Raw genomic sequence first — 17,736 nt, forward strand, 5'->3', positions numbered from 1 at the left:
CTAACATTCTGTGATATTTTAGACTTGAGATCCCTAGAATAGCCCCAAAATACTCCAGAGGCCTGGCGGCAATGCTGTTTACCTCTGAATTGACATTGGAATATAAGAAACTTTTTGACATTGAAAATGGATGTACAAAATATGAGAATTTTTGTGAAAAACAAAGGTGAGTTTAGTTTAATATTTTGTTTTTGCTATTAAAAGAAAGGTTTATTTGAACTCCTCTTTGACTCTCAGCTCTCAGGCCAAAGCCTGAGAAGTTTCCAGAAACTGCACATATTCCCAGTAATGGTTTATGCTACTTTTCTGCTTTGAAGATTAAAACATAGACCAGAAGACAAAGTATCTTCTCATGATTCTGTGTCTCATTTAGGACAGTAGAAAAGTAATTTAAGTCCTTGGTTCAACTTTTCTCCACCAGGAAATCAAATATAACCATTGCCTTCCACCTTCAGCTGACAGTTCTGAAGAGTAACAGTCGAAGGGCCATTTGCAGTTAAAATTGAAAGATGAAATTACTTTTTTACCTGAAGAATTAAGTTTATGGAACATAAGACTATCTTTTAAATAGTTTTTATTTTTAAATTCTCATTAAAAAGTTATTATATTAAAAAATCTATTTCTTTTGTGTTTATATTGTAAAAATATTATGGAGATGCTAAAGATGTCATTTTAGAATATCTTTAAATAGCAGTTTCTGCCAATGCCATGAAAATATTATCTACCTATGAAGCATGAAATCCTACTGTTTCAGGAATGAAACATGGGAGTTTAAAAAAAAATAAGCAGAAACTTTCCTGTTTATCAAGAATCAGCAGCCTTTGAGTCTGACTGAAATCTTATTTTGCCTATAGCTTGCTCCTATTGCCACACCACCCCTCCCCCACCACTACCGCCTCTGATGGGGAACCAGTGGACGAGCTCCTTTGGGGATCAGGCCTTGCAAAGCCTGGAGGTGGGTAAGGAGGATCTCAGCATTCTGAGAATATACACACAGAGAGACACACACACACAGAAGCTTCTATAGATAAATGTTTAAGTGGACCAGATTGTTCCACTTCGTGAATGATCTGTTCACCTCTATTAGTGTGCTGTGTTAAGGGCTCCAGTGTTGAGTCCCCAAAGAAAAATATAGCTAAAGCATTTTAATATTGACCCATCGTTTGGCAACCATTGAATTAGGCAGTCATTGTTTTATTTAAAGAGAATCAGTATTCTTTTGTATCTAAGAGAGTAGCAGCCCTGAGGGTAGTCTGAATACAAAATACAGGGCTCAGTCCAGAAACAGATCTTGGTGTCATTTATTATCTGGGCTCCAGGAGGATGTTGATGAATGCTGTGGTTTAGCATCCAAATTCCTCAGTACAAAGGCCCAAGTCTCAGTTTCCAGCCTACAGTGGAGAGTCAGGCATATTCTCATTGGCTGTTTTTGTATAACTTCAAAAGGATAGTAAATACTGCTTTGTTGTCGTGTGACTGTTACAGAAAAAGCAATAGCTTGTTTTCAACATAATCATTCTAAAAGGATGGGGGGTGGTGGGAAGTGAAAACCACAGATTTTGTCCTGTCGGAAAGCAGTAGCTGAGCAGGCTTGTCGAGCTGTCAGTTGGGCACTTCAGGCTCTCTCTCTGATCATGCTATTCGAAAGTCTTTGCCGCTCTTCTTCTAGTCCTCTTGCTGTCTCTCATGACCCCCCATGTCCCACGTTACCTCCCTACTACCCCATCCCTCCAACACACCAAGCTGGCTGTCGATAAGAGAAAAACCAGAATGGCCACATTCCTTATCTTGCCCAGTTCTGGAAGGTTGAGGACTCCCACCAGGACTTACGAGCTCAGAAACTGGGGGATTTGGAAGAACTTGCAGAGGTCATAGCAAGTGATATCCGTGACCATGTGGACTCAAGAAGGGAGATGCCCTTAGCAAGAAGTGGAGATGGCAGCCCTTGTGGTGTGGACACTGTCCCAGGCAGACTTCCTGATCCTTGCATTTGGCAAGGGTTCCCACCTTGGTGTCAAAACCCCACCTGCAGAGGGTCTCCCTTAAATGATCTTCTCTATTACCTCTAGTATCCCTGTCCCCTCCAGAAGGTCCTTCCTCATTTCCTAATGTCCCTTTTCAGTGGAAGCCCTCGATTCCCTCAATTCCCCAGACTTCCTGCTATATGTTGTGTGCTGTCCAAAGTGCTCACTTTTACAAACCACATTTTGACACATCCCTGTGTCAATTCATTGTGTAAACCACGTAGAGTTTTTGGTCTATAAGCTAACTCCTGTTCTGGCATCCCTCTGAACACAAATTGACAACATAAAGACAAGTACTATGTTAGCCTTTGTGAATGACAGAGACAGGGTGCCGAGAAGCAGAAATTGATACTATGGTGTTAAGACACAATAATTCTCAAGTGAGCAAAATCACTCTTTGAGTACCAAGTTAATGTGTGTTGCATTTAAAAGATAATAAATGCAGTATTCATAAACTTATATGTGCCTTGTGATTCTTGTGTCAGCAGGGTTTCTGTAGACCTCTATTTATATCAAATCAACTTCAAATATTCCAGAATGTAGATCACATCTGGCCTCATTTTTGAAGTGTCCCTCTAGGACCGTTTCTAAAATGGTAGATTGTTCCAGTTCTTTTTCCTAATGAGAAAAAAAATCCATGTGTTCTGTGATTATTAATAATAGTGGCTTTAAATAAATTATTGACAGGTGGCTGTGGAAAGTATTTTCTAGTAGCTGAGGAGCTTTTGGGAAAAGAATTCTGATTCCCCCTGCAAAACGTCTAAGTTGTGTTCCTCTTGCCTCTCTACTTCATCAGTTCCATCAGTTGTCTGCCTCCTACGCAGAATTGTTGTTGTTCAGTCACTAAGTCATGTCCGACTCTTTGCAGCCCCATGAACTGTAGGCTGCCAGGCTCCTCTTCCCACAGAGTTTGCTCAAATTCACATCCAAGTAGTTACTGAAGGTCAACAAGGGAGAGAGGAGCAAATGTGAAGGATTCCTGGTTCAAGATTATAGTAACATTTAATAAAAACTTAAAAGGAGTTGATGCTTCTTGTATTTTTTGACATAGGAATCTTGGAGCTTTTTTATAAATTTGGTATTCAACATAATTCTAAATATTGGCTCATACACACACACTCATAAACATACTATCTGTATACCTATCTCTGTCATTGTATAACTATGTAGATATAGACATAGATAGACATAGAGATAGATAGACATAGATAGATAGATACAGACATAGATATCTATAGACATAGATAGATATATGTAGACATAGAGATAGATATGCCAAATGACTGCCATTCATGAGGCACTGTATGGAGCAGAAGTGAATAATATGTAAGACTTATTCCCTGCCATAGGGGAGTTGCCTGCAATCTGGTAGGAGAGATGGGCATGAATATAGTCAGTTATTCTTAGTGGGCATACACTGTGAGCACCATGTCAGGCACTCTGCCAGACTCTGGGCATAGAGAGAAGACCAGAAACTCCAGCCTTCGGATACATGCCATCATTGTGGTTCAGATAATGAATTGATCCGAGTCCAGAGGAGGGGAAGACATTGCCAGCAGAGTTGAACATGAAAGGCTTCTAGGCAGTAGTGACGTGGGAACTGCATTTAAGTGCATTTTCCCTGTGTGTAATTCTCCAAGCATGTTTTCTATTTAGTTATATTGCATTTTGAGACATATAAGTCAGTGATCATTTATAATTTTTTTAATGTCGTATGATTTTTGTAAGTAAATCTTTAAAAGTTCGGCTTTACTCAAAATAATCCAAGACCATTTACTGTGATTTAAAGTATTCATAAAGCAAGGTGATTATTACTCCTGAGACCATCGTACAAAGCCCTGAAGTGTGTTAGACATAGGCCAGAAACCGCTCTCCTTTGTTATATCTTATGAGCCTGTTAAGTTAAAAAAGGAAAAAAAAAAAACACACGCCTATCCTTTTTTGCTATTCCTATTCCATCTTAGACACTTGGAAAATAGAATTTTATATGCTACAATCTAAAGGGAGGATCATAGAGGAATTCTGTCTCTCTATTGCATATGCTACCAAAGACTTAGAAAGTCAAGAGAAAAACAGACCAAAATGCTTTGCTTATTAGTGTACATGCATCCATTTCCCCGAAGTTGCGTAACTAACTGAATTAGGAAAGTGCTATAAACATCGCATCGCTGTTGACATTGAACATTGCATAGCTGGAAAGAAAGGCATGCATATATATATTTTTCCATTTGCTATTTCAATAATCTAAATTGCAGTGGCAAATGAAAATACAATTGAATCTCAAGTGAATGACCAGAAACACCGTATATTTTATAAAATATGGCAGCATAATGAATAGGAGGTAAAAAAAAGAAAAAAGTCCTGGCTTTCAAGTCCTGATGGTTGTGATGTGATTGAATCATCGAGCATTCTGTTTGATGTCTCGGCTTTGCTATTCAGATACACTGCAAAGCGTGTGCATCACCCTCTCTGCACAGTGCACCTGGCAACCCAGCATGGATGTAGTTGGTTTTTCCTGCACCTGCAAGAAACATGGATATTCAGAGTAGAATTTAAGTCGGGGTATTTTAATTCTCCTAATTGTAATAGATTACCCATCCAGGGAAAACGATCAGTCAGGTACAAAAGAAACTGCTTAGGATTTGAAGGAATTTGACAATTTCGTTGTAGTTCCTAGCCTGGCAGGTGGTAATAATGCCTATGCCAGCACTGTCAAAATATGAAAATTAAAGTGACGATGGGTTTTAATGAAATCCATTTGACAAATATAATTAAGGTGTTTTAATATGAAGTCCTGTAATAAAGACTACCGGTGGACTCCCTGAGGTCCTGACTAATTGTGTAGATTGCTTTTAAGCTTTGAATAGTTTTATTGGATAATGAACTGTTAAGAAGTGTTAGATCTTTCTTAAGCAGAATTTGGTTTGAAAAAGAAGAGGAGAGACAGGCCTGAGGTGTGGCATTTTAAACATAATTAGAAGAGAGATTTAAGTTAACATCTTTGATCTTGCTGTCAGTTTTTGATTAGAGCTGTAAATGCTTTAATCAAGTGTAGTGTAGTCATTACATTTCTAACTGTTTTTTAAACTGTGAAATTACTGAGACATTGACATCAATTTTAACACATTCTGAAAATTTGCTGTAGAATTGGGTTTCTCCATCAAATGTTTGCAATTAGAATATCTGATTATACTGACTTACCAACCTTACACACAATGGCAAAATTATACTGGGGTGGGGACGAGTTTCCTCTCTGTAGTAGTTAAACACAGCAACAAAGCAATATGATTACTTGATATTTATTTTGCTTTCTAGGAATGTGTTTGCAAGTCCTCATCATGTGAAAGTAGTCCATTAAAATGTGTGGATGAGGAAGTAACCTCGGAGTGTTCATCAAGTGAATTTTATAACATTAAACGTTCTTAACTTCCACTCTCAAAGAACCTTTATTTGCCTAATAGTTCATTATGATCGTCTCATGCCACATTTGGATTTTTATTCCCATGCCTGGCACATATAGTAAGCACTTAGTAACTGTTTGTCGGAAGAATGAGTGATCAGTTTACAATAGCTGTATGTATGTAACCTATATGAATTATTTTCCCCAAATTAAATAAGGTCTAAAAAAGTCAACTATAAGGGAAAAGTGAAATCCTCTCCCCCCTTTTCCCACTGTTTTGACCCAGTTACTCATTATAGAGTATAAATGGGTATATATTTGGTATTTCTGACTAGTCTCAGACAATACCACTGAAATGATGAGTTAGACCAGTGCTGTGTGGGATTCTCCTTGGTGGAAATCTGCCTCCCTAGCATTTCACCCATGATTGCAGGAGTGATGAGGCTATTTTAAGGAGCCATGCCCTAGGGCCATTCATTGACTCTAATAAGAAGGAGTCTTCACTGATTTTCATGGTCTTGAACTTTCTGCTTGTGTATTAGTGTTACATCACATATGAAATGAAGAGTTAAGAAGTCTGGATTCTCACCCATGCTCTTCGTGATACACCCTTTAGAAAAACTGCTTTTCTCTAGATGATCTAATCCAACCCCTGAGTGGAATAAATAACTTCCACATCTCTGCTGACTCTAGAGTTCCACCAGTCAGGGTCGTCGTTGTTGTTCAGTCGTCACCGACTCTTTGCAACCCCTCGGACTACAGCTCTCCAGGCTTCCCTGTCCTTCACCATCTCTGGGAGTTTGCTCAAACTCACGTCCACTGAGTCGGTGATGCTATCCCACCATCTCATCCTCTGTCGCCTCCTTCTCCTCCTGCCTTTAGTCTTTCCCAGCATCAGACTCTTTTCCTGTCAGTGTTTAACTCTCTTAATAAGTCTCTGTATCACTTTTACCTTTTAGCCTTTCTTGTTTTTAATGTTCTTCCCTTTTACTTTTCTTTACATTCTTGTTTTCCCCCCTCTGGATATTCCCACTATTCATTTATACAACCATCCATCCATCCATCCAGGAAGTATTACTATTAAAGATCTATTATGTGCCAGATGTTATGTAAGGAAAGAAACAACACCAAGATGCAATAGATGGCCTCTTGGTTACCTGAGGCCACATATGGGGAGTGGTTAGACAGGAGAGAATTCTATCTTCTTATCATCCAATCTGATTTATGTGCCACTGGATGATAATACCTTTATAATATCACCTACTATAAATACATTAAGGAGTAGCTGGACCAAGTACCTTTCATCATTTTTACCTGCAAATACTGCTAGAAATAAAACTTTTTTTGTAGATTATCTGATGACTCATCATCCCACTGTTTCAAATATTTATTCTTTACAGTTAGTTTCGGGTTAGCATTATGTCCATTCCAAAGCTACAATGAATAAAATTAGCATCGTGTTTCCATAGATCTTCAGATTTATCTTCTAAGATTTGAAAAGAGATGTGAGTTGCACGGTAGAGTGTCTGTTACACTTAGGTTGTCAGTGGGCCCTCAGTTTTTAAAGCATGTCAAAAGGTATCCACCTTACTGTGTGGCAGATGATCAAGCTGGGGACCAGAGGCCTGGGGTGGCAGTCGTGGCATGTGAACTCTTGGAGACCTGCCAGGATGATGAACAGGTCGGTGGAGAGTATCATGTTTGTATGCTTGTTGGTCCAACTCATTTGGCACATTTCTCTATTTAGAACCTGTACAATGTGTTACGCTTTGTTGTAGCGGTGGCGATTTTCACATCATTCTGCCCCATTTCAGTATGAGCTGTATGTGTTGGAAACATGCTTTATTCTTTGTGTTCTTACGGTGCCTGCCATGTAATTGGCTCTGCACAATGTTTATTGAATTGAATTCTGATTTTACCTCTGATGTAAGATTTGTCTTCACGGGCAAATTGTTCTGGGAAAGTTGATTTTCATCAGGATTTTCAAGAAAAGAAAAAAAAAGGGTAGAAAAATCCATGAACAAGTAAAAATGCCTACAAAACTTTTCCTTTACTTCTGTGGGCCTATTGTAAACTACTTAACTTTCCATCCCACCCCCAACTGAAACAAAGGTTCTCCAAAGGGACGATGGCAATTTTCACTTTTGGAATATTCGTTCAGTGCTTTGAGATCATGATGAAAGACCTGTAGCACGGGGAGGAATTGTTTAGGTGTGATCCCTTCTGAATCCATAGATATAATCAGAGTTGGTCTGCTTATAAAATCATCAACACACTATTTCCCACTGCACTAGGTGTTCTTTTGAAGTCTCTCATACCAAGCTCTGACCTTATTTCTCAAGATGTATCCACATTTTCTAAATGGGAGTTTTGGGGAAATACAAGACAGCCTCAACGTGCAAAATGTTTTTGAATGTTACTTTCCATTTAACACTTAAGGACATCAATAAAGTAAAATATGATATGTGTACTATGTAGTGTTAACTGGCGTCTCATTAAAGTCAAGAGAAAAAGTGGATTCCCCCCTCCATACATTCTTTACAGATTTATTTATCATTAGTGCAGAACGTTTAGGATCTTACATAAACATATTGTCACAGAATTCCTATATTACACATTGTCTCTGCTTTGTTTTTAAAGGACCAATTATAATCTATGTAGAAATTACTTATCAATTATACACCAGATTGATGTCCTAGCTTCTTATGAAAAAAGTAGAAAGATTTTCCTCCACCAATGGAATCAAGGTTTAAGAGTAAAAATGTGGGAAATGAAAATCAGCTCAAACCATGTTTTCTTCTCATTCTGATTTACTATCTCTCTCTCACTCTCACTAGGAAAGAGAGCTAATGGTTTGTACCAACTTCTACCTCCATGAAACTAGACAATTTTTTTAAATTGTCAGAAAGTAAAATGAAGTCGCTCAGTCGTGTCCAACTCTTTGTAACCCCATGGACTATAGCCTATCAGGCTCCTCCGTCCATGGGATTTTCCAGGCAAGAGTGCTGGAGTAGATTGCCATTTCCTTCTCCAGGGGATCTCCCCGACCCAGGAAACGAACCCAAGTCTTCCGCATTGCAGGCAGACACTTTACCGTCTGAGCCACCAGTGAAGCCCCAAATTGTGATGCTATTTATTCTGGTCAGTGGCAAGCCCAGGACACGGCATGCTTCTCTGTTACTGATGACCTCATCTTCAAGTTTCTGAGAACAGTTCTGGTCCCAGGCTCAGTGTATCAGACTCTACAATGAATACCACCCACTATAAATACATTAAATCATCTTTAAGGTACAACATTGCAGTTCATGAAAATACTGCAGACCAAAAAAAGATATATTTTCCAAGGTACTAAAGAATCAAGGATAATTTTTAATTCATTCTGCCTTATTCTGTTTCATGTTTTAGAAGATCTGTTGTTGTTATTCTTTTGGTAGGAACCTTAAACATTCTCTCTACTCAGCAATCTTTTTTTTTTTTCTTCAGTATTTTGAACCTCCAACTTAGTAATACAGTTTTTAAATATGACATTTTGTTTTCAAACAGGAGTTAAGGAGTATATTAAAAATTCCTAATGAACCATTCCTCAGTCTGGGTGAGATGTGTAGTGGGTTTGAGTTCGTCAGTGGGTATAATGTGTACCTATTAAATAATTTGTTTAATCATCTCTTAAAACTCTGAGCCTTCTGGTATTACTTGCTGTGTATAACACATCTTTTATTTGTATTTAGATGTTTGGGTACGTGTTTTTGTTAAGGTTTCAGTCACTTTTCCTGCACCTAAAGAGGAGAATGGGATTTGCCAGTGATAAATGGGGAAGTTGACTAGCTAACTAATAAAGATTTGTCTTAATCAAGTATGATTTGTCAGAACAGGAGCGCACTGGGGTCAGGGCGCACGCAATGAATTATACAGCATTCACAGGAGGAAAGGACCCGGCAAGAGACCTCATAAATATGCTGCCATTACCCACTGCTAATTCGTATTCAAAGAGTGCTCTGCACAGCTAGTTTCTAGGTTGCAGAGCTGTTCACCAGCTTCCTGAGCTTTCTGTTTGTGTGAAAAAAGAAGTTTCATTATGTGTTGGCATCATCTGGGTTCTCAAGGTATACCAGTCCCCAAAACTGAGTTGATATCTATAATTTGAAGCATGGCTCATTACATTGCATCATATTACATGTGTAATATTTATTAAGTACCTACTGCGGGCTCCGCAACATGCTGGACATGGAGGGGAGGATGCAGATCACAAAACATTCTCTTTTAGAAGATGTTTTGCATGCTTTCTTATGATCCTTTTCACATCTTGTCTCTGTTGATTCAAAACAGCTATAAACATTTGTTCACATGACTGATTGCTGTGATAGGGTAAATAAGTCTTTTTCCTGGTCTTTACTTTGTAAATCTTTTCTGTAATTTGAAAAGGTGGTTGTTTTTCTTCTTCACATGGAACATAATTTTCAGTACTGCTCTGTGGCTGGAGCAACATTCAAAGCCAGCTGATCGGTGGTGTTCAGTTGTAGTTGGGAAGCTATAGCTTCCTTGGCTCTGAGAAGTCAACATCAGGACCAACCCTGTCCTCAGAGTTTCTTTTATGCATAAGTGGTCTATTGCATGTTTTTTAGATCAGATTATAATGATGACAAAATAGTTTGTAGTATCTCAGTGCCTAAATTGGGTAGAAAAGATCTTGGCATCATCCTTTTTAATTGGAATAACCACTCTCATAGTTGATGATCCCAGTCCCTCTTTGATGAAACTGATGTCCCTTTTAAAATAATAATTTAGTAACAGTAATTTTTCAAATTGTTTGAGAGTATGCTTTTGTTATATCAAGGGGGAAAAATGAATAGACTTTGGACTTCCCATGTCCAATGATGGACCCTCCGAGGAAGGAAGGTTGGAATAGAAAGTTGGGAAAGCCCACTGTATCCATTCCTACTCTTATCGAATGAAAATTGTTAGCAATTGAGCTATTACTTTGTATATTTCTGGAAGCTTCCTTAGAACACTGGCCTCAGTCAGGAATGGAAAAAGAGCACAGTCCTCTGATTACTGAGCCTTTAGAAATTCCATGTCTCCTAATAGGATGTTTACAGTGGAATGTAGTAGAACATCGAGAATTCTATAGTGACGGGAATTTCTTTGCTTCAGGTGAGAAAGAACCCCACCAGTTCTGTGAATTATAAATGATATGAAGGAACTTACCCTGCAGTCCAGTGGTTAAGACTCTGTGCTTCCAATGCAGGGGGCATGGGTTTGATCCCTGGTCAGAAAACTAGGAGCCTGCATGCTGTGAGGCATGGCCAAGAAAATGTTAAAATAAGTTTTTTTTAAAAAGATGATATGAAGGGAATTGGTAGTGTGGTCAAGCCAAGGTTTACTTAGAAAGACGCCTGAACTTCAGAATAGACAAGTCCTCAGTGAAATCAAACCTGCAGCCCCTATAAGAAACACCGTAAAGATACAAGGCAATTTAGACAGATGGATGGTGAAAACAAACCAGAGAGCTAGTTCAGTTCTCAGAAACGAGTGGTCCCTACGTCGACAGTGAGCACTGTCTGAGCACGTGTGCAGTCACTGCATGTCGCACAAAAAAACAAAATGCCCGAAATCCTGGAGAGGAACTGGGAACTCTAGGATTGAGGGTAGAAGAAAGAGTCGGACAAACAGGCCAGATGGCTGGGAAATAGACCCCAGAATATAAGGCTCTTGGACCCTAGAAGACTCATCTTGCTTTTCTTTCAAGTGGAAGAAGTCATTTTTTTAATTTTTTAAAGTTTGCCTTATACCTTAATCCTTGTATTTGATTTATGACATTGGAAAATTCATAAAAGCAGCTTCCTTTTTTGTTATGTGTTTATCCAAAGTGTTGCTCCAAATTGCTTGCCCAGAATGCCTATGATTTTGGCCATTTATGGACTGGTGAAAGCACAGTATATGCCAATGGCCATAACTATTGGCTTGGGGATCAATCAAATGTGGGTTTTGAATACTAGCCAACCGTGGGCAAATTACCTGACCTTTCTGAGCCTCACATTATCTTTAGGAAAGGTTAGTAATAGTCTGCTTCGTTTGAAGATAAAGTGCAGTTATCTGTCAAGTGCTTAGCACAGTAGCTGGCATACAATGAAGCAGTCAATAAATAATGGCCCAAAATAAAAAAGAAACCTTTCCTGGAGGGAAACATTCATTTCAGTGTTTTATACACAGCCTGTAAGCAATAAACTTTTGTTGGGTATATATTAAATGAATGAAGTCATTTTTTTTTTTTTAATGGCTAAGGGTTTAAGCCTACATACATACCTTTTCCCTCAAAAGAAGTCCCATCTCAACTTGTTAATACTCTACACAGAAGTTTGGTAAAAGACTCAATTTTAGTGGTTCCCTATTGGAGCCTGCTGCTACTGCTGCTGCTGCTAAGTCACTTCAGTCGTGTCCGACTCTGTGCGACCCCATGGACTGCAGCCTACCAGGCTTCTCCGTCCATGGGATTCTCCAGGCAAGAACACTGGAGTGGGTTGCCATTTCCTTCTCCAATGCGTGAAAGTGAAGTCGCTCAGTCGTGACTCTTAGCGACCCCATGGACTGCAGCCTACCAGGCTCCTCCATCCATGGGATTTTCCAGGCAACAGTACTGGAGTGGGGTGCCATTGCTTTCTCCGTATTGGAGCCTATTGAGATGTAATTAAAAATTCTTCTTAGAATTATGCTAATAAGTTTAGTATACAGCCTTGCCGATGAAGTCTAGTAAATTCTCTGTTGTATTGGAAACAATAGTTGCTTGTTTTATTCTGTATTTTAGAAACTCCCGATGTCATAGTGCTTGCTAAGAAAGGCAAACAGTAGTAAACTATATTTATGAGTTTTACTAAAAGAAGTCTCTAAGTGCACATTTGATTATCTACTATCCTTCTAAGATCAGACTGATATTTCAGTTTGCAAAATTGAATAATTCTTTACTGTCCTTCACCTGACATTGACCAGCACTTGACATCTGATGAGCTAGATTATCAAAATCCATATTATTTAGCCTTTTCTTTAATGTCAGAAGAGCAGCATAAATATTAGAAAATCTTTAGCTCCTTCGTACCTTTTATTTATTTATTTATTTTAGGAAAACAATAATTTGGGCTCAGTTTGGATCTTTTGTCACCTTACATATCAAGTTAAAAAAAATACTAAGGTCACATCACCTTAAAACTCTGCTAGAATATACAATGAAACTATCCATCCTTTTTTGTTATGCTTTTCTCCACCTGTTCACTAACTCCCTTGTTTGAGTTTCATTAATTTCTACCTCTCAAAATGTCAGTGTCTAAAATGCAGAGCCCTCTGCTTTACTCAGGAATAAACTGTCTCCATCTTTTTGTCTGCTTCATGGTACAGTATAAATTCTCCCCCTTAGCTTTTAGAGTTCTCTATAGACTACTCTGGTGTACAATTTGTGTGTGTTTGTGTATGTTTCAGTTAAACTTTATTTACAGAAACAAGCCACAGGCTGGCTGTATTGGCTCCAGGGCCCTAGTTTGCCCATTCCTACTCTAGAATAGTGGTTCTCAAAACATAGTCCTCAGGAACCAGCAACATCAGCATCATTCAGGAACTTGTTGGAAATGCAACTTCTTGGGCTCCAGCCCAGACCTGCTGAATTAGAAACTCTGGTTGTGGGGCCCAGGAATCTGTATTTAACAATCTGAATTATTTTTGTTTATTGATTGATCCAAAATCACTGTGGATGATGACAGCAGCCATGAAATTAAAGATGCTTGCTCTTTGGAAGAAAAGCTGTGGCCAACCTAGACAGCATATTAAAAAGCAGAGAATAACTTTGCTGACAAAGATCCATATAGTCAAATCTGTGGTTTTTCCAGTAGTCATGTTTGGATGTATGGATGTGAGAGTTGGACAATAAACAAAGCTGAGCACCAAAGAATTGATAATTTCGAACTGTGGTGCTGAAGAAGACTCTTGAGAGTCCCTCGGACAACAAGGAGATCAGACCAGTCAATCCTAAAGGAAATCAACCCTGAATATTCGTTGGAAGGACTGATGCCGAAGTTGAAACTCGAACGCTTTAGCCACTTGATGCAAAGAGCCGACTTATTGAAAAAGATATTGATGCTAGAAAAGGTTGAAGGCAGGAGGAGAAGGGGGCGACAGAGGATGAAATGGTTGGATGGCGTCACTGACTCAATGGACATGAGTTTTAGCAAACTCTGGGAGATAGTGAAGGACAGGGAGCCTGGCCTGCTGCAGTCCATGGGGTTGCAAAGAGTCAGACAGAACTGAATGACTGAACAACAAATTGATTGATCTGGGCTTCCCAGGTGGCTCAGTGGTAAAGAATCCACCTGCCAAGCAGGAGACATGGGTTTGATCCCTGGGTCGGGAAGATCCACTGGAGAAGGAAATGGCAACCCATTCCAGTATTCTTCCCCGGAAAATCACATGGACAGAGAAGTCTGGGGAGACTACAGTCCCTGGGGTTGCAAAAGACTTGGACACAACTTAGTGACTAAACAACAGTGATTGATCTATGTCCCATCTACTTCCACAAAAAGAAGTACTTTACAACAAAAGGTCAGGTAAGTGTATCAAGAGTAAAAAACCTAACCCAGGACGGAAGCCAGAAACCAGGAAGTAAAAGGAAGACTTGGGTAGGGGTGGAGGTGGGGGTTGATGTGTAAAGGAATCCTAAAGCAATGCTGTAATAACTAAGGATTAAACTCACCCAGAGCTTCCTAGGATTCAGGCCAAAGAAGAAAACACATTGAATTACATAGCTTGCATTGTCCAATGGTACAAAATGAATTATTTCCTGAACTGTCACAAAAATTTTTTTTTAGTCAGGAAGGGGAGGAAGTGTGTGGTGGTCTTTAAATAAGACAAAGGAATGTGATCAGTCCTGTTCTTAAAATTAGCTTGACTGAAACAGTGTAGAAATATTCTTTATATTGTAATTTCTTAAAGAAATCTTATGAGTACCAAAGTCCCACTGTTAAAGGCATAAAGTTCTGTATTGGAGCCAGACATATGGTACTAAAGAGTGCTGAAGAATGAAAGCCAGGTCTTAACAAAGAGACCAACTAGAAAATTATTTATGACTTCTAAAAAGTTTCTAGTGTGACTTCTAGAAAATTTTAAGAACATACATGTCTAGACCTCGCTCCCAGGAATTCTAGTTTAGTCAGCCTAGAATGAGGCCTCTACAACCCCGTTTGTTAAAAGTGCCATGAATGTGTCTAGTCCAGAACTGAAGAAGCACACCACCCGATGAGAGCCTTTGCCATTGACTGTCTCCTTCACATTTCAGTCATTTCCCTTGGACTTTAGAAGGAAAGAGTTGGCAGAAAATCCAAGAATGATAGCACTGGCCGAAAGCTGAAGAGTGGGTGTTTTGTGTTGTCAGTTGAAAAAAGACCCCATTGCTGTAGATCCCGGATAGCAGATAGGTCGTCTCGCTTGTGCCAAGCCTGATCAATTGCAGCAATTGCCTGGAGCGTTGCGAGGAGAGGGTTACTTGCAAGGCATGTTCAGGGCAATGTGATAGATTGATGACATCTGCCAGGTGTTTGGGATTAAGAGTGGCAGCCAGTATCGCATATATTTGTTGACTTTGCTCTCAGACTAGATATATGAATAGCAAGAGTGACATTTTGTTGAAAAATTAAAGAAACTGACTTACTCTATCACACTGAATTTTTATTTCTAGACTATTTCTTTTTTTAAAAAAGTTATTGGGATATAGTTGGTGTACAAAATCATATGAGTTTAAGTTGTAAAACATCGTGAGTCATTGTTTTTAAAGGTTATGTTCCATTTATAATTATTATAAAATATTCACTATATTCCCTGTGTTGTACAGTATATCCTTGTAACTTATCTATTTTGTACCTCTTAATCCCCCATTCTGTCTTGTCCCTCGCCCTTCCCTCTCCCCACTGGTAATCACTAGTTTATATCTGTGAGTCTGTCTTTTCTGTTATATTCACTAGCTTGTTTTTATCATGTCTTTAATATCTACCTTTAAGATAGATCTTAAAGCCACCTTTAAGGATCCTCTTTTCACTTTCTCAATCTTCCCCTCTAAATTTTCAACATGGTTTGCTGCCTGATATTTCTTGAATGATGATCATCCTTTAAGTCAAAGTTTTGTGTTTCTTAATGCTCAAATGCAGCAGCATTAATATTCAGTGTTCCCTGCTCATACTCATTGTCCTGTGTTTCTTCAGACTCAGTGACTCAGTAACTTTCTGTTTTGCGTGTATTCAGTATATCCATGCTTCCTTCTCCTACTTAAACCTACATGTCTGCTTTCAGTGTGCTCAGAAGGGTCAAGATATGAAAAAATACTGCATAAAACATAAAATTTTAATTTATAAATCAGTGAAAACATTGGTCAAGCTCTTGAGTAAGAGGATAAATTAGATTGTTGTTGTTAACAGGTATAAGCTGTATAAGAAGATAACCTCTCTCATAGGAATTCTAAATGTTTTCTGTGAGTCAAAAATATTCCTTCCTTACACCATAAAGAAAAATTAAATCAAAATGGGCCAAAGGCCTATATATGAAATTCCCTGGTGGTCCAATGGTTAGAAGTCCACACTTCCCCCACAGCAACCACAGATTCCATCCCTAGTTAGGAAACTAAGATCCTGCAAGCTGTGGGGTACAGCCAAAAAAAAAGACCTATGTGTAAGAACTAAAACTATAAAACTCTTAGAAGAAAGCATAAGGATAAATCTTCATGGTCTGGATTTGGCGATGGAATTTTAAATGTGACACTTAAAAACACAACAAAAGAAAAAATAGATATATTGGACTTATTAACATTAAAAAACTTTTGTACGTCAAAATACACTATCAAGAGACTGAGAAGACAACCCACAAAATGAAAGAACATATTTATACAGTACATACCTGATAAGGGTGTAGCATCCAGAATATATAAAGAACTCTCACAACTCAACAACAAAAAGACAAACCAATTTTAAAAAGGATAAGAAACTTAAATAGACATTTCTCTGAAGAAGACATACAGATGACCAACAGACACATGAAAGGTGCTCAGCGTCATTAGATGCCGCCGCCGCTGCTAAGTCGCTCCAGTCATGTCCGACTCTGTGCGACCCTGTAGACGGCAGCCCACCAGGCTCCCCCGTCCCTGGGATTCTCCAGGCAAGAAAACTGGAGTGGGTTGCCATTTCCTTCTCCAATACATGAAAGTGAAAAGTGAAAGTGAAGTCGCTCAGTCGTGTCCGACTCCTAGCGACCCCATGGACTGCAGCCTACCAGGCTCCTCCATCCATGGGATTTTCCAGGCAGGAGTACTGGAGTGGGGTGCCATTGCCTTCTCACACCTACTAGGATGGCTATAAATTTTTTTAATGGAAAATAACAAGGTGGCCAAGGAGAAATAAGAACCTTCCTGCATCGCTGGTGGGAGTGTAAAATGGATAACCACTGTGAAAAATGAGTTTTGCAGTTCCTCAAAAGGTTAAACACAGAATTACCATATGATCCAGTAATTCCACTCGTAGGCACATACCCAAAAGAACTGATATTTAAACAGATATTTAAATAAGTATTTGTACATGGTTGTTCATAGAAGCACTAATCACGATAGCCAAGGGGCAGAAACCAAAATATCCATCAGTGCCTGAACGGATAAGCAAAATGTAGTGTATACATATAATGGAACATTAAATTTAAAAAATATTTTTAATACTCGATGAAGGAACTCTACTCCATAAATCTCCAGTACTTTGACACCTGATGTGAAGAGCCGACTCATTGGAAAAGACTCTGATGCTGGGAAAGATCAAGGGCAGGAGGAGAAGGGGATGACAGAGGATGAGATGCTTGAATGGCATCATTGACTCAGTGGACATGAGTTTGAGCAAACTCCGGGAGATAGTGAAGGACAGGGAAGCCTGGCGTGCTGCAGTCCGTGGGGTCGCAGAGAGTTGGACACAACTGAGCTACTGAACAACCACAACAAAGGAACTAACCCTGCCACAACATGAATGAACTCTGAAAACATGAAGCTGAGTGAAAGAAGCCAGGGCATATTTTCAACTTGGTGTGGTTTCAGTAATTTTTAGTACTTAAACCTGAAGATTACAAGCCATGCGAGTCTCACTACTCATGTGTTTAGATCTAGACATGCACCATTGCCACATGCCCGCACCAGAAGGAGAGAAGTGATTCTGTCCTTCAGGACTTCTTTCCTTTCCAGCTTCAGTTCACACTAAGAAGAGAGTTAAGACTAAGAAAAAAGACAATATCAAGAAAAGGGATGTCAAGGAAAAT

General features: G+C 39.1%; 1 protein-coding gene across 17 annotated transcripts in view; it reads left to right on the forward strand.

Annotated features, from left to right (window-relative positions):
• The window catches only part of VTI1A (vesicle transport through interaction with t-SNAREs 1A), a 382,358-nt gene that overhangs the window by 195,394 nt on the left and 169,228 nt on the right, over window positions 1-17,736 (forward strand). For 4 of the 17 annotated variants that reach the window (XM_059881957.1, XM_059881959.1, XM_059881960.1 and 1 more), the window contains exon 7: window positions 855-955. The exons of 12 other annotated variants lie outside the window; for them this stretch is intronic. In XM_059881957.1, the coding sequence (XP_059737940.1) occupies window positions 855-955 (101 nt within the window). Of the gene's footprint in view, window positions 1-854; window positions 956-7,025; window positions 7,106-17,736 lie in introns of all 17 variants that reach the window. One more of the 17 variants, XM_015460738.3, reaches the window with a different exon arrangement.

Source organism: Bos taurus, chromosome 26, assembly GCF_002263795.3.
Source record: "Bos taurus isolate L1 Dominette 01449 registration number 42190680 breed Hereford chromosome 26, ARS-UCD2.0, whole genome shotgun sequence".
Taxonomy (NCBI): domain Eukaryota; kingdom Metazoa; phylum Chordata; class Mammalia; order Artiodactyla; family Bovidae; genus Bos; species Bos taurus.